This window comes from Henckelia pumila, chromosome 3 (genome assembly GCF_033568475.1).
Source record: "Henckelia pumila isolate YLH828 chromosome 3, ASM3356847v2, whole genome shotgun sequence".
NCBI lineage: Eukaryota > Viridiplantae > Streptophyta > Magnoliopsida > Lamiales > Gesneriaceae > Henckelia > Henckelia pumila.
Window position 1 is genome coordinate 174,040,777 of NC_133122.1, and position 23,165 is coordinate 174,063,941.

The 23,165-nt window shown below is 37.7% G+C and overlaps 1 protein-coding gene across 1 annotated transcript; it reads left to right on the plus strand.

Moving 5' to 3' along the window:
* Positions 1-14,584: 14,584 nt before the first annotated feature.
* LOC140893236 (uncharacterized) lies at positions 14,585-21,184 on the plus strand. Its single transcript, XM_073302301.1, has 3 exons — positions 14,585-14,816; positions 15,316-15,521; positions 20,718-21,184. The coding sequence occupies exons 1-3, from the start codon at positions 14,727-14,729 to the stop codon at positions 20,974-20,976; spliced, it is 555 nt and encodes a 184-aa protein (XP_073158402.1). The 5' UTR covers positions 14,585-14,726; the 3' UTR covers positions 20,977-21,184.
* Positions 21,185-23,165: the final 1,981 nt, after the last annotated feature.

Consider the following 23,165-nt stretch of genomic DNA (forward strand, 5'->3'; position numbering starts at 1 on the left):
CAATGCCTAATCCGAAACTCCTAGATTTACACAGATAAGATTCTCAGTTCTTATCAGACTGGTGGAAGCTTTCAGAGTAGCTTCAATTCTCTTCAACAATGAGTATAGTTGAGTTGAGCTTCTCAAACTGCAGAGCGGTCGAGAGGCTTGAAAACCCTAGGATGATCCTTGACGATCAGATATGTGAACTGTAGGCGAGGGTTTATTTGAGCAGCAAATGAATGATCTTGTAAGTGTGCTCAAGTATATCAGATGAGGACTTCTGATATTATTCAAGTGATTGAGTTGATTGAGATTTTTCTGAATTGCTTGTCTCTCTTTGTTGTCTACCCCTTTTTTTTTTTTTCACTTCTTGAGCAATCTTCCCTTTATATAGGTCAATCATCAACGTCTTTATTTTGAACGTTCTGATGCTGCATTGAATGCACATTTAATGCTCATAAATGCATTGATGATTCTGCATGAAGATCGTACACTGCAGACAACTTCCAGGGTCCAAAACTGGAATAAACGGTCGAATGCTTTATCTGTAGTCATTCTGTGTTTTTGCCATTTTGGTGCAACCTGTTGTCTCGATTGCAGGAGTCAACATATCTTCTGACACGCCGGTTCTGCTTTTAATAAAAGATCTTGCAAAGAACATCTTGTCACATGTACTTGTCTTGAGATATCCTGAAAAGCAGTTGGCATTCTACCTGTAGAGATATTTGTCCTCTGCTGGTTTGAATAACCAGTCGATAAGCTTGTGACTTCAACCGGTCGAGAGACAAAGGCGGTTGACAAGCTTCCGGTAGATAGATTTATCCTCTGCTGGTTTTGATAGCCAGTCGATAGGCTTGTGACTTCAGCCGGTCGAGAGCAAAGGCGGTTGACAAGCTTCCGGTAGAAGTTGTAGTAGATTCCTGAAATACAATGGTTGGCAGCACATTTCTATACAATGAGTTTTTGTTTGTTATCACCAAAATATCGGATTCAACAATTTCCCCCTTTTTGGTGATGACAAAACTTAAGTGCTCCAAGAACAATATGAAAGCATTAAAATGAACTTCATTGAGAGAATGAATTTCATTAAGTACAATAAGCATTTTTATTACACCTACAGAAAAAAAATAAGATGCAGCTGCGATAAGTAAAGAAGAAATAAGTTGTTCATCTTTTGAACCAACTGGCTCCTCCTGACCTATCGCCTTCTCTTCTTCTTCTGTCGGCTTCTTCTTTTCTTCTGGACTCTTCTTCACGTCTTCTTGCCTCTGCTGCTCTACGTTGCTCTTCTTCCCCCTTTTTGGCATCACCTTGGTTGAGTCGAAGGATGACCTCAGTGAGTTGAGTGCCAAGGCAGGCTTGCATAGTGTCTATTTTTGCATCGATTTGAGCAAGTAGAGTGGCTTGCATAGTGTCCATCCGATCATTCAACTACTTATGAAGGCGGTTTTTGGATCGGATAACTTGTTCGGAGACGGTAGAGAGCGTGTTGATTTGAGTGCGATGATGATTAGTGATCTCTGTGGACAGACGAGCAAGGTCTCGAGACACGGTCTCGAAATGCCGAATCATCGTCTGGCGTGAATTATCGACCGATAAGGATGAGTTTGTTATGTCTTGAGAGAAGGACCTAACCGTTTGTATGAGCTCATGAAGCCGATTTATCAAGGTATGATCTAGAGCTGCGGCCATGGCTTCAATTAAAGAATCATCAGTCTGAAGCATTTGCCCTTCTGGGTCATTTCTTGGTGAAACCGGGCTAGACTCACGATGATGTGGTGCGGGTGAACTGGCTGGAGAGCTACCCGATGGACCTTCCAATAATGGTACAGTTGGAGATGTAATAGTTTCGACTGCAGCCAATATGGTTGGTGGAGTACCAGGATCAGCACTTGGTTCATCCATAATGAGATCTTCCATAAACTTTTCAGTAGATGGAGACGGTTGAAGTGCTGGATCAGCATCAGTCACTTGCTGTTCTGGAGATGCAGGTGATACAATAGTGCTTGATATCTCCGTTGGGGGCACTGTTGCTTCACTACTGCAAGGAGCCTCTGTCACAGAGGTGACAGGTATCTCTTGTGCAACCACTTCTAAAACATCTTGTGAATGACCGGGAGAAGTGTGAGCGGTCGTCACTGGAGAGGAGTGAGCAATCACAACTGCTTCCGGTTGAGTAACTGCTTGGACTGCGGTTGAGGAGGGGTCGACCGATGAAGATGCTGCCATACTCGATCTTAGAGCAGATGATTGAAAGAGGTCAGCAGTGATGAGATCGGTCAGAATCCCATCTGAAGAAGGGAGAGCATAGACGTCTTCTTCACCCTGATCTTGAGTGAGAAAGGTTTTCATCATCACTTGTGCTTCCAGCACATAAGCTTGTAAACAGGCTGCTGAAGCTGGTGTTTTGACATTGTTGAGAGCTTGGAAGTGCTGAAGTAGTTGAGTGATTTGACGTAGACTATCCTGTAGTCCAGTCAAAATCACAAAGTCATCGGCAGCGGTAGGACTCTTGGATTTGAAATTCTTGACACGCTCATTAATTAGCAGAGATAGCAGGCTTCCTCGAAGCTTCAAGTCTATGAGATGTCTTCTTCCCAGAGCCTCCACGATGTCTTCAGTATCAGCAAATAGAAGCATCTTCTGCTCAATGACGTTTAGAGATTTCCATTTAGGAAATATTTGAGCGAGTGTCAAGTGAGTGCGGGAGTGATGCCATCTGTCAAAACGTTGTAGATGACGCTTGACAGTACGGAGCACGTGAGAGATGATCACATTGAGTTCTATCGTAGCTGCTGGTTGAGCCTTGGGTGTGTAGATCATCACACCTTTCCCTTTGTCTTTGGGATCAGCTAGAGTGACCTCAGGAGCTGATGAGGCACCTTCCCGGATTATCACACCCTTTGTAGGACGAGGAGCAGTAGAAGCAACAACGGTAGTAGTCTCGACCGTTGGCAGGGTAGGAGCAAGTCCAGAAAGAGACTTTAGCTTCTTGTGCTGCCTCTTCTTCTCGCCTGCAGGCGTGGATGACACAGCTGCTTTGGAGACCGAAGGGGATGACTTGCTGAAAGCTTGAATCAGTGGAACATTCTCACGTGATTCATCTTCAGAGTCAGATTCGATGATCAGTTGACGCTTGGCAGACTTTTTGGTATGGACTGGTTTGGCCACGACCGGAACCGTTGAAAGCGGTTGAGGGATAGCAATAACCTTTGCGGTTGAGGGCAAGGTGTCGACCGCAGTCTCTTTCTTGTTCAGGAATTTGAGAATCGTAGACTTGTTGAGCCATTTGGTGGGATGCAGAGGCTCAGTCTTGGAAAAGTCCACTCCAAGGACGCCCAAGATGTGGCAGATTTGCAAAGCAAATCCCTCGGATTGCCCTTTGCCCCTGATCATTTCACATAGAATATTGAACAGAATGTCTGACCAGTTTATGTTGATCTTGGAGGCAATACAAGCCATGTATTGAAATTTCTCCAGCGTCACCTTGTCGTAAGATCCAGCCTTGGCCAGAAGATTCTTGGCCACGATATTAGTCAGTAGCCTGAATGGAGCTTTGAGAGATGTCTTCTGGGCCGGCAGTTTGATCGGAGCATCAGTAGTTGAGAACTTCTTCAACCAATAAGAGCAGTTACCATCTGGAAGATCCGTGCATTTTGTCAAACCCCTGGAGGGCAGATCAAATGTGCTGGCGAAGAACTTCTGATTGAAGGAGTAGACCTCTGTCTTGATCAAGCATTTGATAGTTCCATGCTCGATTTGAGCGGTTGCGAAGAACTCCTTCAAAACAGGCAAATCGCAGATGGAGCGGCATTCCAGAAATTTCTTCAGTCCAGAGGCTTCAAGCATGGTGAAGACCTCAGATATTCCTGCGTTGTTTGCCTTAACAACGGAATCAAAGTTGATTGCGAGGCAAGTCTTCTGGATCGACATGATAGCTGTAGATAAGAACTCGAGCAGAGAGTAAGCAAAATCTAGAGAGTAATTCGATGATGCGTTTAATACAATATGAAAGCTTTTAACAAAGGTGAAAGATTGATATACGAGTGTAAAGAAGTATATATAGGAACCTATGGGCCATAGGGTGACGTCATGAAAAGTATTTTTGAAATTCAAAAAGTTTTGAAGAGCATAGTCACGGCGCCCAATTAATGTCATTTGGTTCAAAGCACCAAGCTGCTAGTACGAAGCCTGTCAGAGACTAGTTAAAGGCGGATGATATGCCAATATTTATGGCAACGTAACAGCTAATCTATTAATGTCATATTGACAATCATTCCCCCTAAACACATGCATACTAACTTAAATCTACTAAGCCAAGAATATTTCGAAAATATGAAAACTTAGCGTCCGGTAGAGGCTTGGTAAATATGTCTGCTGCTTGCTGATCGGTAGAGATGTATTCCAGCCTGATTTCCTTCTTTAAGACATGATCTCGGATAAAGTGATGCCTGACATCAATGTGCTTTGTCCTAGAGTGCATCACTGGATTGTGAGTGATGGCTATGGCACTTGTATTGTCACAGTAGATTGGAGCTTCACTCGACCGAATCCCATAATCATTAAGCTGCTGTTGAATCCAGAGTATTTGAGCACAACAGCTGCCAGCAGCAAGGTATTCTGCTTCGGCGGTCGAGGTAGCAATTGATGTCTGCTTCTTACTTGACCACGAAATTAGTCTATCTCCAAGGAATTGACATGTGCCACTTGTACTTTTGCGATCAATTCTACAACCTGCATAATCTGCATCTGAATAGCCAATAAGATTGAGATTTGAATCTTTGGGATACCAAAGACCCACATTAGTAGTTCCTTTAATATATTTAAGTATTCGTTTGGTAGCAATGAAATGAGATTGCTTAGGTGCAGCTTGAAATCTAGCACATAAACAAACTGAATACATGATATCCGGTCGACTGGCAGTCAAATAGAGCAGTGAACCAATAAGGCCTCGATACATGGTTACCTCGACCGGAATTCCCCCTTCATCTTTATCAAGCTTAATTGATGTACTCATGGGGGTAGATACAGTTGAGCATTGTTCCATTCCAAACTTCTTTACCAATTCCTTGGCATACTTGGACTGATTGATGAATATTCCAGTTTCAAGTTGCTTCACTTGAAGTCCAAGAAAGAAGTTTAGCTCGCCCATCATGCTCATTTCAAACTTCTCACCTCTTCTTGAAGTAGACCATTGAGGAATGCAGACTTCACATCCATTTGATAAACTTTAAAATTCTTGAAGGCTGCATAAGCAAGAAAGATGCGGATTGCTTCTAGTCTTGCAACTGGCGCGAAGGATTCCTCAAAGTCTATGCCTTCTTCTTGTCTGAATCCTTGAGCAACAAGTCGAGCTTTGTTACGCACAACAGTGCCATGTTCATCGAGCTTGTTACGAAACACCCATCTAGTTCCAATCACATTTTGATTTTTCGGTCGAGGAACTAGATGCCAAACATTGTTGCGGGTGAATTGATTCAACTCTTCTTGCATAGCTTCAATCCAGCTGGCATCTGATAGAGCTTCATCTATTTTCTTGGGCTCTACCTGAGATATGAAAGCTGCATGCAAGAATTCATTAATCATTTGACCACGTGTTTTTCGAGGAGCAGAAGGGTCACCTATGACCAACCCAGGTGGATGATCTTTGTTCCACCTAAAATAATTCCCTAAAGGGTTGTCATCAATTGGTTGATGAACGTCCTCGTTTACTGGATCATCATTGGCTGGAGGATTGTTATCAACCGGTGGATCCACTTCTGGACTTGTTTGATCACACCCGGTAGAGGGAACTGGATCATCCTTCTTTGGAGGATATAGATCACTGTCACTCTCTTCCTGTAGATTTGTGTTTTCCAGTCTATGACTCAGATCATTTATGCTCCCTTGAGTTTGTTCTGTACAAAGAGTAGATTCATCAAAAACAACATGAATGGTTTCCTCGACCGTTAGTGATCTTTGATTGAACACTCGATAAGCTCTGCTAACGGCTGAGTAACCAATAAAAGTTCCTTCGTCTGCTTTGGCATCGAAGGCTGTCAAATGGTTTTTGCCATTGTTGTGGATAAAGCATTTGCACCCAAAAATTTTGAAGTATGAAATATCAGGTTTTGTGCCATTCCAGATCTCATATGGAGTTTTGTTAAATCGTTTATTAATCATAGATCTGTTTTGAGTATAGCAAGCTGTGTTAACTGCTTCTGCCCAAAGCCTTTGAGAAACATTTGAATCAGCAATCATAGTTCTGGCTGCTTCTTTTAAAGTACGGTTCCTTCTTTCAGCCACCCCATTTTGCTGTGGGGATCTAGCAGCTGACAACTCATGCTTGATTCCCTGATCATCTAGATAAGTCATAAGAGTGGTGTTTAAAAATTCAGTCCCTCTATCACTCCTGATTCTATCTATCACAGTAGATTGTTCATTTTGCAAGCGTTTAAAAAGCTTAATCAGGTGAGGTGCAGTTTGATCTTTTGAAGAGAGAAAGATGACCCAAGTAAATCGAGAAAAGTCATCTATAACAACAAGAGCATATCTCATTCCCCCTATGCTTCTTACTGGTATAGGACCAAATAGGTCCATGTGAAGTAAGTCTAAACATTTGGAAGAAGACATACACCCTTTATTTTTAAAGGTTGCTCTCACCTGCTTTCCTAGTTGACAAGCAGGACAAACTTTGTCTTTTATAAAATCTCCTTCGGGCAGAGCAGAAACCAAATGATGCTTCCTCAAGTTAAAAATGGACTTAAAATTTAGATGATTTAACCGCTTATGCCACAACCAATGTTTATCATGATGAGCAGTAAGACAAGTAGGTGAAGAAATATGTGAGCAAGACCAGTTTACCTTGTAGGTGTTTAGGTCTCGTACACCGGTCATAAGAGTCTCACCTTTGTCATTTTTTATGAGGCAAGTGTGTTTGTGAAACTCGACCGAATGATCATTGTCACATAGTTGACTAATACTTATCAAATTATAGCATAGTTTGTCAACAAGTAACACATCTTTAATAATGATGTTACCATGGATAATCTTACCCTTACCCACGGTTTTACCTTTGGAGTTGTCTCCAAAGCTGATCTTTGGTCCTTTGCACAACACCACTTCTGTTAGAAGTTCTGGATTCCCTGTCATGTGTCGTGAGCAACCGCTATCTAAATACCAGGTAGTGTCCTTGATAGAAGTGGTTTTCTCGCCCGTTTGGACTTTTAGTACCTGCAAAGAGTGAAGAACTTTTGGTACCCATATCTAGTAGGGTCCAGGTCGGATTAGCCCTTTCGGGACCCACACCTGGAACACCCTTACAGGTTTGCCCGTGTGTGTGTCCAGAAATCTGTGCGGTCGATAGGCAGTAAATGTGTGTGCTTGTGAGGTTGCTGTGTGCTGCTTGCCTTTTTGATTTTCATCAGTTAGCCTGTACCTCTTTTGAACTGGCCTGCAATTAAAGTACTGGTAAGGCTTCTCCTTTGACCATCTTTTCTTAGAGTAGTTAGACTCATTCCATGGCCTTTTGAAATTAGATTGGTTTCCCTTTCTTCTTTCATTAGGTTTTGGTTTGATCCAAGTTCCTCTTTGATTAGAGGTCTGGGGATCCACATATCCCAGCCCTCTATGCTTAGAGCTTCGTTCGTTAGATACTTTCTGATTTTTGTCAAAGCTGCACTTATCGTGTTCATATATCATGCTGGACCTGACAAATCTTATTTTGTTAAGATTGCCTTTGTCCAGGCTTGACTGAATACAGGATTCCATAGACTGTTCATTTGTTCCAAACCCTAGACCGGTTTTATCATGTACCGGTCTTTGGATTTCTTGAATCTTGTCAATGGTTACAGAAGATTTATTCCAAGCCTTAATGGTTTCAAGTAGTTTTTTATTCTCAATCAAGGTAGCTTGGAATACTCTTTTCAAGGTGTCGTTCTCAGTAGCCAGCAGACTTAGCTTGACCTTAAGACCATCAAGCTCTTTTTGCTGCATGCAGCTTGATTTGCTTGACTTATCTTTTAGGTCAGCTCTTTCTGCCTTTACTTCCTCGAACTCCTTGGATAATGCTTTGTATTCATTAGCCATTTCGTGTAAAGCAGTAACTAAATCACTGTGAGTAAATTCAGGTGAGCCAAAGTCAAATACCTCCTCAGCTTCTTCTTCGATGTCGGCCATAAGGCATTCCACTTTTTCATCATCGCTGTCATCTGAAGAGCTTCCGGTATTGGAGTTGTCAGAGTCAGACTCAGCCCACTTGCTTTTGCTTTCGTCTGCTACTAGAACCCTTTGGTCTCTTCCTTTTCTAAACGTCCTTTTATCCTCCTTACCCCTTCTTCTTTCGGAGAATTGCTTCTGATCATTGTTCTTAGGCTTGGTGCAGTCTGCAATGAAGTGGCCTGACTTGCCACAGTTAAAACAAGTAGGACCATCCTTTGTATGGTCCGATTTATTATAATTTTTAAATTTAGAATTGTTTTTACGCATAAATCTACCAAATTTCTTGACAAAGAGTGTCATGGCTTCATTGCTGATTTGCTCAGCTGATCTCTTTGGAGCTTCCTCGACCGGTGGACATATCACGGTTGAGGTTAAGGCCTTGGTTGGTTGAGAAGTAGATGGTTCATCTTCTGTTCTCATGTTGAGCTCGAACTCGTAGGCTTTGAGATCTGCAAAGAGATCATGCAGTTCAACCTTGCTTAAGTCTTTTGACTCTCTCATGGCCACTGTCTTGATCTCCCATTCTTTGGGTAAAGCTCTCATAACCTTCACAGCAATTTCACGGTTAGTATAAGTTTTACCTAAAGCAATAAGATCACAGATGATACTACTGAACCATTCATCAAATTCAGCCATGGTTTCCCCTGGCTTCATTTTGGCGTTGTCATATTTTTGAATGGCCAAAGTGAGCTTGTTTTCCTTTGTCTGGTCATTCCCTTCACATAGCTGAGTGAGCTTCTCCCAAATCTCCTTTGCTGTGGAACATGACTTGATTTTGCTGAACATATTCTTATCCAGTGTTTTGTATAGGATGTCCCGGGCCACATTGTCAAGATTGGCCTTCTTTTTGTCCTCAGTGGTCCACTCAGCTCTTGGTTTCTCAATCATTTGTCCTGCACCATCGGCTAGAGCTGGGTTGACCTTCATAATTTTGATAGGACCGTCTGTTATGACATATAGCATGTCATCATCCTGTGCTGCAAGATGTGCCTGCATGCGAATTTTCCAGTCATCATACTCTTCTTTAGAAAACATAGGAATTCTATTGAAAGAAGTCATGATTTTAAAACTTCAGATCAGCAGTTGAGAAAGGAACCCGCTCTGATACCACTTGTTGGGATCGGTTCAGAGGGTAGAGGGGGGGTGAATACACTCTGAAACTTTTCTTCTTCTTCTTCTTCAAAATGATCAAGTGAGGTTTAGTTCACTTAATCTGTTTTCTCAACTTCTAAAACGGTTTGAACAACTTAAATAGTGCGGAAATAGTTCAGAGGTTTTAGTGATGCAAAGTTTATAATGCAATGTATGAGCAGAATGTAAGATAAATAGCAGTAAAGACTAAGGCACGATTTATGGAAGTTCGAAGGCTTAATCCTTCTACGTCTCCCCTTCTTCCACTTAGGAAGGAATTCACTAGAAGACTTTGGTTATTACAACGTCTTGTAATACACCCACTTCAGACTTAGGACTTATCCAATGCCTAATCCGAAACTCCTAGATTTACACAGATAAGATTCTCAGTTCTTATCAGACTGGTGGAAGCTTTCAGAGTAGCTTCAATTCTCTTCAACAATAAGTATAGTTGAGTTGAGCTTCTCAAACTGCAGAGCGGTCGAGAGGCTTGAAAACCCTAGGATGATCCTTGACGATCAGATATGTGAACTGTAGGCGAGGGTTTATTTGAGCAGCAAATGAATGATCTTGTAAGTGTGCTCAAGTATATCAGATGAGGACTTCTGATATTATTCAAGTGATTGAGTTGATTGAGATTTTTCTGAATTGCTTGTCTCTCTTTGTTGTCTACCCCTTTTTTTTTTTTCACTTCTTGAGCAATCTTCCCTTTATATAGGTCAATCATCAACGTCTTTATTTTGAACGTTCTGATGCTGCATTGAATGCACATTTAATGCTCATAAATGCATTGATGATTCTGCATGAAGATCGTACACTGCAGACAACTTCCAGGGTCCAAAACTGGAATAAACGGTCGAATGCTTTATCTGTAGTCATTCTGTGTTTTTGCCATTTTGGTGCAACCTGTTGTCTCGATTGCAGGAGTCAACATATCTTCTGACACGCCGGTTCTGCTTTTAATAAAAGATCTTGCAAAGAACATCTTGTCACAGGTACTTGTCTTGAGATATCCTGAAAAGCAGTTGGCATTCTACCTGTAGAGATATTTGTCCTCTGCTGGTTTGAATAACCAGTCGATAAGCTTGTGACTTCAACCGGTCGAGAGACAAAGGCGGTTGACAAGCTTCCGGTAGATAGATTTATCCTCTGCTGGTTTTGATAGCCAGTCGATAGGCTTGTGACTTCAGCCGGTCGAGAGCAAAGGCGGTTGACAAGCTTCCGGTAGAAGTTGTAGTAGATTCCTGAAATACAATGGTTGGCAGCACATTCCTATACAATGAGTTGTTGTTTGTTATCACCAAAATATCGGATTCAACAAAAAATATCAACTATATATATATATATATATATCATATTCATGTGTTTTGGTTTTCAATATCTAAATTGATACACATAGACGATATACAAATCTACTTCAACAATTTTACCTTTGACTACTGAAGCTCCTAGCTAGCAAGCAACACACTATGATAATCAATATTGAAAATTTTGGCAAATATTATTTCCTCATATAACAATTTTTTGCACGTTACAAAAGATACAATAATTGTTTATGAAAAACAGTAGCGCAAGCAATATTCTGAATTTGATCAAACGTTCTTTGAATGATGGATCCAAGACTTGAGATAAACTATTTATGTTTGAGTCTTTTGAAGATGATTTATTTCAAAAATGGTGATCACAAAAATAAATGCTTTTGTACGATCCAATGAATGAATTGTAATGAAAAAATAAACTGACTCGTAATAGGAGCATTATATAACAAATAATACACATGAGATATGCAAAGCAGTCTACTGAATTTATTCGTTATCTTTTGTAACAGGTGAATATTTGTTAATGATTATTACTTCTCTTTTAAAAGTCATCTGACATATTATGTTGAAAAAAATATTACATTGCATTTACTACTGTCTACTGATATTCTTGAAGACATCAAATCATCAAAACTAAAATGTCTAACATGAGAGCTACAATATAAATCAATATATTTTTAGTGAATTTTTTGATATTAAGATGCATAATAAATTTTATATATTATCATAATATATAAAATTTTGACCTTATAAATATTTTAAAATATCGCACAACAACCCAACCGTTATGCAGTTCAATCGCTCTACCAAATAAGGATAATTATTGCACCCCAACAGTTTTTTACACATTATTTATTTTGCTAATCTATTATTTATTATTGATTTTATATATATATATATATATATATATATATATTACTATTATAAATATGAGCTCAAATTATCATTAATTTAAATCATTGTTTTGTATACACTATTTGAGTTGTTAATATGAATTTTAATAAATATTCTTATTTTTTATGCAATGTTTTCAATAAATTTTACAAAACAGTAATGAATAGTTAAATAAAAAAAAGTTGCATGATATACTACTTAAATGTACGTTTATGTTTTTTACACACTATTTTTTACTAATGTTAAGGATGATACTTGATCTAACTGCGATTGAAAAAAGTTTTTCTCCACACAAATAGTGATTTTGAGATTCATGTTTTTACAACTTGAAAATTTATGCATTTATTCTCAATTTAATTTATATATTATTTAATCTATTAATTACTTGATATAATTAGAATTATAATAAAAAAAAATTCAATGCATAATTATGTATGAAGCTCGCTTAATTTTCTAATGCTTAAATCTTTCGTGATGTTTCATCACAATTCATGATTTTTAAAACCTTGTTTTTAAGTCATTTATATCAGTATAGTGAGAAGTTAACACATTTATGGTAAGTTTGGTGTGCTATAAGTTTTGACAAAAGGAAGAACGATAAATTTAATTAAGCGAATTCACAAAGTCTGGGGCAAAGAAAATTTATTAAAAGAAAAACTGCGTCATATAACAAGAAAATCGCTGCTGCTTGAACAATCATACAATAGAAACGTTAACATGTCTCGTTTATAAATAAATACTCATATAATTTTTGTTCTATTATTTCTCATTTTTTTTGCCTAAATTCAACTATTGTCTTTTTCAGTTGAATTCAATATAGAGTTGACCGATTTATTTCTTTTTATGAAGACCCGAAACTTGGCCTACAAGTTTACTTAACTATGGAATAAATTCCCTGCATGGAAGCCAAACCAGCAAGAATATAGCTGCTAAACCAGCACAAGATTTTCGAGAATCAAGGCAAATTCCATGAGGATTTCGTACGGATTTATTCCGGATTTTATGCAGATTTATTTTGAATTTGATGCAAATTTGATCTCCGTAATCAGAGCAACAAATCACCCCAAAATCCTAGCCTAAAATCTCGCCCCCTCCTCCTATATAAACCCCAAGACCCCTTCACAATTTCCACACCATTCTACAAGCAAATTTCGAAATTCAGTAGGCTGCTAGGTTCGAATTTCTCCAAGGTGTGGTGCTGCTGGAGTTCGAAGTGCGCAATACGACACTCTGCTGAAATCGTCCAAAGTCAGTAAGGCTTTCTACCATCTGTACCTATTTCTTAGAGGAGTTAGTAGATAACTCACTGATCTGTAAACTTCTTCCTTGATTTCGAAGGTTAGAGCAAGGAGTTAACTACCTAAGTTTCGAAAATCAGTAGGCTGATTTTCGAAAGTTTCTGTCCAAACTTCAACTTTCCTCGTCTGATTCAAGAACGACAGCGGTAAGTGGGCTTATATATATATTTAAAATTTATATACGTTTTAAAGATTCGATCGTCATAATATGTTTAAACCTTGCTATGAATTCTGTTACACGTATGAACTTGAATATTTTAAGACACTGCTTAGACTCGAGTTATGAGTGGAAAGAAAATTTCCGAACTTTGTTTGTTATGGCCCTGATACGGTGGGTAACAATAACCGTTCTATGACCTCACCCCTTAGAGGGATTACATATAGAGGACTGATCAGTTAGCCACAAGTAAAGAGAGGATTTGCAGTGTTTTTTGTCAAAATGTTATGAATTATGATATGTCATGCTATGATGAGTTTTTGTTCAATCATTTTTTTTTTTGTATATATGTATATGATCGATCAGCCTCCATTTGCTGAGTGTTTCCCAAAACACTCACCCCCCTTACTTTTCCCTCACAGATATCGAAGAAGACTTAGAGGAGAAAGAGCAGGACATGTTCTGGGGTTGGTAACAAGGAAGACAGTGAAATTCTATTTTTTTGTTCGATTATTCCGGATTTATTTTGGGTTTCAGTACTCTGATTTATTTTGTGTAATAAACGCTTCCGCATATTTCGCTAGTATTTTCAAATTCATATTTTTCATAAGTTTTTCTGTTAGGTTGTAAGACATTTTATTTTGGGATTTTTATGAAAAAGATTGGTTCGGTATAGACTATACTGCAAGGCTTGTTGTTTCGAATTTTTTTTTTTAAATTTATAACAACACCGGTGACACGTCTCGAATACGGGGCGTGACATTAAACTTTTAACATATAATATAATTATTAATATAAAATATCGGTTTCATTGCTTTGTCACGTGCAACGCACGTGCTTAATATATATATATATATATATATATATTTATATATTTGCAGTATTCTATAATTGGTTTGCACGGCATTGAAAATGATTTTTTTTTAATCATAAAATCAGAAAATCAGAAAATGATTATTAGTTACCTTAAACTTGCGTAAAACATACTATATATTGATCACAATAAACTTTGTTTTAAATCATTGAAATAATTTTTTGGAGCTTATGAAAGTTGCTTTGGATAAAATAAAATATTAAAAATTGGGGTGCTGTAAGCTACGAGCAGTTGAAATATATATAATATAAGACGAGTATTGTTCTAATTTTTTTTTTTTGAAATACGCAAAAACTCACAATCATTATACTCCGGACATACGTGTAGATAAATCATGAATAGAACCGGTCGCAAATCACAGTCATATATCAAATAAACCTTCGGACAGACATTATTTTGAAATGACAAATTAAAGGGGTGATTGATCAACTAATTTTATTTATGTCGGTTGCAAATTCTAATTAAGTCCACTAAAAAATGTAATGCAAGGTATAATTTATAGTTTGGCCTTCATTAGTTATCACACACAGATGAACATAAATGGGGAGTACTGTACGAATAATATAAATCCTAGCTAACGGGGTCCGCCATATATATACCAAAATAATAATAATAAAAAAAAAGGAAAAAAAAACAAAAACAAAAAACAAATGCACCCCAGGCCAGTATCAGTTTTGGTGGTTAGTAGGTATCTTTGCTTGATGGTGAACAATGGTTGAGGTATCGCCATCACTGGTCGATACCCAATCTCCCTCTGTCGTGTAACTTTCCCTTACTTCTTCTTCAATTCACTCGAGCCAAATACATAAATATAGCCCCTCGATATATAGAAGTTTACAAGTGATCATCGGAGTTCGCCGAACCGAATCGAAATGGCTTCGAAAGTCGTGATGATCATCGTCCTGGTTCTGGATCTCATTGCTTTCGGGTTGGCTGTTGCCGCTGAACATAGAAGAAGTACTGTAAGTTCTTATTTAATATTCCCTATAATTCCTTTCCGTTTGGATTTTCTTGAAATCACTTTATTTAATATCATGTGTTGTATTTTGTAGATGCACATCATATTTAAAATGTCTCACAATATGAAAAATGTAGATGCATATTATATGTATCCCAAGGCTGATCGAGCACGTAAACTAATTCTCAAGTATAATCTTTAAAAATATATATATTTTAAATAACTATAGTTAATACTGAACTTTAATTTTCATCTTTCTTGAGATTCCTTTCTGGAACTTTTCCCATTAATGGCTTGTCCTCGTATTTACTAGTCATGAAGATTAACCGAGCAGTTTTGTTCTCAAATTATGTTCAATATAATGTGCACGAGCCTGAACTGCATAGGAATTAAACAAAATATATACATATATAATGTAATGCACTGGCTCAGGCTTAATTCAGATGTAACACTACTGGTATCGATCGCTGCTTCTAATGGCCGAAACCTTTAACTTTTGACAGGGAATATCCAAGTCTGATAGCGATATCAATTACAACTACTGTGTTTATGACTCGGACATCGCGACCGGATACGGGGTCGGGGCATTTTTGTTCCTCATGGCCAGTCAAGTACTTATCATGGTCACAACCAAATGCTTCTGCTTCGGAGATACACTCAAACCAGGCGGTTCAAGGGCTTGCGCCATTATTCTTTTCGTCGTCTGCTGGTACGCATACACTCCGGTCCTTGCGTACTTTGATATGAGTGAGCAACCACCATGAGCACTGTTAGTTTAATTCACGATCTCCAATCTCTTGATCTCCAGAAGAAACTCACTTACAAGCACCTCTCAGTGAACACAAAATAAGAACACACAAGAAGACTCAATCAATTACGTGGTTCAACTTTTGTGAAGAGTCTACATCCACGGGAGGAATGATAATCACTTTATTGATCAAAGACAAGTATACAATTACAAAGCTTCTTTGATCCAAGATCAATCACAGAACAACTCTAAGAAAAACTTAACTACTATGACTCTTCTCTCAAATCTCTAATTTGCTTTCTCTTGTAACTGTTATCAAAATCACTTAGAATGAATGCCTGTTGAAGTATTTATCCAGATTAACAGCAGCTGTCTTTTAAGCTTCAAACTCCAATAACCAACTCTAACTGTCAAACCGTTAGAAGGCTTTCGGTTATCTCTGATTTGTGGCTTCCAGCTAAGACTTCTAGATCCACTCTTATCCAACTTTGATAGACACCTCTAACAAATCTACACCTTGTCTTCATAAGTTGATTACCCTCCTCTACTTATAGACCTACGTTATTTCACCTATGTTAACCAAGTCTTGGCAGTGTCTAAACTTAGCTTGAGGCAATGACTTGGTTAGCATATCAGCATGATTCTCACTTGTATGTATCTTTTCAACAATGATCTGTTCCTTACTCAGAATATCTCTTACATAGTGAAGCTTGATGTCAATGTGCTTACTCCTCTCATGATAAGCTTGATGTTTGGTGAGGTGAATGACACTTTGATTATCACAGTGTACCTTTAGTTGTTTCTGATCAATTCCAAGCTCTGCCATAATTCCCTTAAGCCAGGTAGCCTCTTTTGTAGCTTCGGTTAAGGCAATATACTCAGCCTCGGTGGTAGATAAAGCCACAACTGACTGAAGTGTTGCCTTCCAGCTAACTGCTGAACCAAATAGAGTGAAGATGTACCATGTAAGAGATTTTCTTGTGTCTAGGTTTTCTGCGAAATCAAAGTCCACATAGCCTTCCACAAGCTGCTCACAATCATCTTGTCTTCTAAATATCAATCCAGTGCCTTCAGTTCCCTTTAAATACCTCAAAGTCCACTTTAAAGCATCCCAATGCATTCTTCCAGGATTTGCCATAAATCTTGATATAACACTTATGGCATAGGCTAAATCTGGCCGACTGCATATCATTACATACATTATGCTTCCAACAGCATTTGCATAAGGAATACCTTTCATGTCTTGAGCCTCTGCCTCATTACTTGGGGACTGATCTATAGACAGTTTGAAGTGTTGTCCTAATGGTGTACTCACTGTTTTAGATTCATGCATGCGGAATTTGATCAACACTTTTCTTATATATGAAGTTTGATTCAAGTATAACAACTTTCTGTCTTTACTTCTCTGAATATCCATTCCTATTATTCTCTTTGCTTCACCCAACTCTTTCATTTCAAACTCAGAATTCAATTTCCTTTTCAAACTCTCAAGATCTTCCATGTCTAAGCTAGCAATCAGCATATCGTCTACATACAGCAGAAGTATGATTTTAATCTGATCTCCAGCCTTTTTCACATACACACAGCTGTCAAAGTTACTTCTTTTAAACTGAATGCTCGTTATGAATTCATCAAATCTTCGATACCATTGCCTAGGACTCTGTTTGAGACCATAAAGTGACTTTCTCAAAAGACATACTTCACTTTTATGAGCTGAAACCTTATATCCTTCAGGCTGTTCCATGAAGATTGTTTCATCAAGATCTCCATGTAAGAATGTTGTCTTAACGTCTAGTTGTTCCAGTTCCATATTCCATTGTGTGGCTAAGGCTAGCACAATCCTAATTGAGCAGTGTTTCACAACAGGTGAATATATTTCATGGAAATCTATTCCTTCCACTTGAGTGAACCCTTTTGCAACTAGTCTTGCTTTGTGTTTTACTTTAGTATCCTTACCAGTGACATCCTTTAACTTGAACACCCATTTGCATCCTATTACTTTCTGATCCTTTGGTTTAGGTACCAGTACCCATGTTTTGTTCTTGATGAGTGAATCATATTCCTCTTTCATAGTTGTGATCCAATGATCATTTTGTTTACTGGAAATTGCTTCTTGGTAAGAGGTTGGTTTTGAGCTGTCTATTCCAGTAGATACATTCAGAGCGAAGGATACTAGATCATCTTGTATGTAATGTTTAGGCATTCTGATTTCCCTCCTTGGTCTATCTCTTGCTAGCATATAGGAGCTAGTATCTTCTTCATCCTCTTCCTGCTCTAAGCTTGATTCCTCTGTCCTTTGATCATCTTTTCTGTTCTCAACATCCTTTTCCTGCTCCACCTCAACTTGTAATTTGTTGTTTGCTCCTTCATTTGATACAGACTGATTTTATTTTTTTTTGTAAGTCATCTTGTCTTCATCAAAAGTTATGTCTCTTGTCACAAAGCATCTTGGCCCTGAGGTTTCTAAATTCCATACTTTGTAGCCCTTTTGACCATCAGGGTAACCTATAAAAATACATCTTAATGCTCTTGGATCCAGCTTTCCTTGTTTGACATGAGCATACGCTAAGCAACCAAACACTCTTAGTTGTTTGTAATCAACAGGAGTTCCTCTCCACCTTTCTATGAGAGTTTTGAAATTTAATGCACTTGAAGGACACTGATTTATCAGATAACAGGCAGTGGAGATTGCTTCACCCCAAAATGACTTTGGAAGTCCATCACTAAGGAGCAGACACCTTACTCTTTCTAATAAGGTTCGATTCATGCGCTCGGCTATTCCATTTTGCTGAGGATTACCAGGTACAGTCCTATGCCTTGTTATCCCTTTATCCTTACAAAATCTATTAAATTTCTCAGAAACAAACTCCAAACCATTGTCTGTTCTAAGATGTTTAAGCTTTCTATTCATCTTGTTTTCCACCGTGACTAGCCAATCTTTGAACTTAAGGAAAGCTTCATCCTTTGTCTTAAGTATATAAACCCATGTCCTTCTGGAATAATCATCAATGATTGACATGAAGTATCTTCCACCTCCATGAGTTGGTGTTGAAGTTGGCCCCCAAAGATCAGAGTGAACATAATCTAAAGGTCCTTATGTTGTGTGTCTTGTTGTGTGAAACTGAACTTTCTTAGCTTTGCCTAATATGCAATATTCACATGATTCTAGCTCTCGAATCTTATCACCACACAACAGATTTTGTTTAGCTAGTTCAACTAACCCTTTTTACTAACATGGCCCAATCTTTTGTGCCATAGCCGAGTCATATCGGCCTCACTTTGTATAGCTGCAGATCATCCAATAACATTGTTTCCCATAAGGATATATAATGAATTTATCCTCTTGGCTTTCATGATCACAAGTGATCCCTTAGAATTCTTAAGTTTCCATTTTTTGATTTGAATGAATAGCCTTTCGATTCCAAGGTACCAAGAGAAATTAAGTTCCTTTTAAGCTCAGGCACATATCTCACCTCTTGGAGTACCCTGTCTTTACCATCATGCATTCTCAGATTTACTGATCCAATACCTTTGACCTTGCAAGATTTATTATTTCCCATAATAACTAGGCCTTGCTCTGATTCAATTAGTTCTTCAAACCAAGACTTATTAGGAGTCATATGAAATGAACATCCTGAATCAAGGATCCATTCAGCTGATGAGCTATTTTCAGTCACTGCTAAAGCTTCTGCAAATTCATATCCACCCGATATCATAGACGCTTCTCCATCACTCTCATTTCTGTCATTGGACTTCTTCTTCCTTTCTGGGCAATTTCTTTTATAGTGTCCCTCCTTATGACAATGAAAACATTTAAATTTGGATTGACTCTTGGACCTTGGTCTTGGTTTATAATTCTTTGGAGTTCTCTTCTCAGTTCTCCCACGTGTGATCAGACTTTCACCTTGTGGTTGATTATCCAGATGCAAATTTCTTTGGAGTTCCTTTGCTCGTATAGCCGATTGTACTTCATCAAGAGATATGGTCTGCTCTCTGCCATACAGCATGGCATCTCTCAGATTTTCGAAAGATTTTGGAAGAGCATTTAGCAGAATCAATGCCTTGTCCTCATCTTCCAATTTCACTTCGATGTTTTCCAAATCATCCAGAATTTTTATAAAATCCTCAATATGCTCTGATAATGACTTGTCTTCACCAATCTTGAAAGAGTACAATCTTTGTTTCATATATAAACGATTTGCCAATGATTTGGTCATATAGAGGCTTTCGAGTTTGGACCACATAGAAGCTGGAGACGTCTCTCTTGCTACTTCTCTCAGTGGCCTGTCTCCTAAGCACAATATGATTGCGCTTAATGCCTTCTGAAGAATCTGAGTCTTCTCTTTTGAGTCTCCGGTTATCGATTCTTCTCCCAAAAGAGCATCTTGAAGCCCCTGTTGAATCAAGATGGCTCTCATCTTGACTCTCCAAAGCCCAAAATCATTTACGCCGGTGAATTTCTCGATGTCGAATTTCATTCCCACCATTTCCGATCAAGAACTCAAGGAATTTGTTCGTTTCCCACAGATGGCGCCAATTGTTAGTTTAATTCACGATCTCCAATCTCTTGTTCTCCAGAAACTCACTTACAAGCACCTCTCAGTGAACACAAAATAAGAACACACAAGAAGACTCAATCAATTACGTGGTTCAACTCTTGTGAAGAGTCTACATCCACGGTAGGAATGATAATCACTTTATTGATCAAAGACAAGTATACAATTACAAAGCTTCTTTGATCCAAGATCAATCACAGAACAACTCTAAGAAAAACTTAGCTACTATGACTCTTCTCTCGAATCTCTATTTTGCTTTCTCTTGTAACTGTTATCAAAATCACTTAGAATGAATGCCTGTTGGAGTATTTATCCAGATTAACACCAGCTGCCTTTTAAGCTTCAAACTCCAATAACCAACTCTAACTGTCAAACCGTTAGAGGGCTTTCGGTTATCTCTGATTTGTGGCTTCCAGCTAAGACTTCTAGATCCACTCTTATCCAACTTTGATAGACACCTCTAACAAGCACTTATATGAATATTGGCTGAGGTGGTTTCACCTATTGGATGTAAATGATGTCACGTCAGCGGTGCTCATATTAAATGCTCATTATAACTTAACAAATTAATATTTTGGAAGTAATTTTGATCTTGGTGCAGGGTAACATTCTTCATTGCCGAAGTTTGCTTGTTGGCTGGTTCGGTGAGAAATGCTTATCACACCAAATACAGGACCGACTTTTTTGAAAACCCGCCCTCGTGCGAGACCGTTCGGAAGGGAGTCTTTGCAGCCGGAGCGGCTTTCGTTTTCTTCACGGCCTTAATCTCGGAGTTCTTCTACTATAGTTACTCGCGGGCTCGCGGAAGTTTCGGTCCTTACGGAGGCGAAGCAGGAGTTGGTATGGCAGCTTATAAGTGAGCCAGATTAGTATGCTAGCTGCTGATAAGGGGCATCGATGCTGATCATTTTTCTTCATTCAAATAAGATTACTTGGAGTATTATGGGGAAAAAAACAGAGAGATTAATTACTTTATCTATACGTTTATTCTTGTGTCACATTTTTATAGATGTTGTATGCAGTCTACTATTTTCATTGTTTGATTAAAGGCAAATCATGTACTCGTCATTGATTGTGGCTCTGTCTTCTTGGGTTGACACTAAAGTAATCCGCGATGTGTATGATGATGTTTTGATGATATTTCAAAGAAAAATTCATGTCTTACAACTCAAAAATCATAGTACTTGATTAGTAACATGGGCTAATGGGGCCTTTGAACGTGAATAATGTCCCACAATCGATTGTCCATTTGATTAAAATGTCCAAATTTATAAGGTAGTTATAGTGTTAGGCGTTGTTAATTATATTAATGCGTAGATTGATATTTAATTTATTTTAAAATTTTTAAAGTTATTTGACATAATATTTGTGAATTAATCAATTTGTATTGGATGAGAAGGATAAAATATGTCATGTATTTTGAGTTTGATTGTGCTACGGGTTGAATTATTATTGGAGAAAAACATAGATAAACAAAAAAATAGATATTTAGGCTAAAAATTATCGCTTTCTAAACCAAATTGTGAGAGTTAATTAATACCTCGAAACTATCAATGTATCTAGAATTTTTAGGTATCTATTACTTTCATGGTTACGAACTCAACGTCAGAGTGTTATGAAGTTGTGATGCAGATGGGATAGGAAAGGAGATGCAAGAAGCAGGTGGTGTGTTTGCCTTGTTCAAGAAAGGAGGATATTGAAGGAGAGTAAATAGTTGAAAACTAAAAGTTTGAAAAAGTAACTAGTACTTCATGTTTCCCCAATGTCTGATATAAATTGGCTTATGGAAAGTGTTGGTTGCACTTTTCTGGATGAATGAGCTAATTTTGTATTGAATCTAACCACAAACATCATTTCATCAACTGAGAGATCGATTGCGATCGATCGAGGGAAACTAACTCTAAATTCATCCACGTGATCCTACTTTTTCTATTTTCAATTTAATTTATTGCACAAATTCAATTATATTTCATATGTATAACAAGGGTAATAACTCAATTTTAATAAAAAGCAAGTTTCTCATTAGACATATCACAAATTTTTATCTGTGAGACGAGTCAACTTTACTCATATTTAAAATAAAAAATAAAGTATGTCTATATTTACAATAAGAAGTAATATTTTTTGCATAAAAACAATATTTTTTCATTAGTGATCAATAGGAGACTTCGTCTCATAAAAATAACCAATGAGACCGTCTCATAAGAATTTTTGCCTAAAAAATAATATTTTTTAATGAGTTATTCAAATAGAAGATTCATGTCACAAATTTGACACATGACAAAAACTTTTGTGTTTAAGAAATTATCCCAATTCTAAAAAGTATAAACCACAAAAATTAAGATTCAAGTCCATATAAAACCAAAAGGATTTATTTACTTTAAACTCATCAAGAGATATATGAATATACTTCTTCTTTCATTTCAAAGGAGAACAATCCACCCATGGTTCTACCATTATCTATGGAGGCAACTGTTGATGATCGAACAGATCCGATCATGACTCTATTTTTTCAGCATAAAGGGTAATTTTGAGAAACAAAAAGTTATACCATGACTTTATTATGTAAACATAAGATGCTCATGTATTATTGATAATGATAGATATAACATAGATATTTACGTGCATGGGGGAGATCTTGGGCAACAACCCCTCTCGGTATATAGCTAGCAAGGAAAAAAGTTTCAAGCACAAACAACAAATATTTGAAGGGAAACACAAGTAAAAATTTTTAATAACAACATACCAACTACTTGGAATATTTTAGTTATTTTTTTCCCTCTCGAAACAAAACAAAGCCGAACCGAACCAAACATTGAATTCCAAAACGACCAAATCCCCAAAACAAATAAATCATCAGTCACATTGTCATATCATTACCAACTTCTTTCTTTTCCCACCATTCATTTCTCTAACTTATTATTCCCCATATTTAATCAAATTGGCATGTTGCCTAATTACCGTTACTTTTATTTATTTGTTTGTTTATTTATCGATATTATTGACGATTAAATTAATCATTACCCCAAATTAAATTAAATCCCATCTA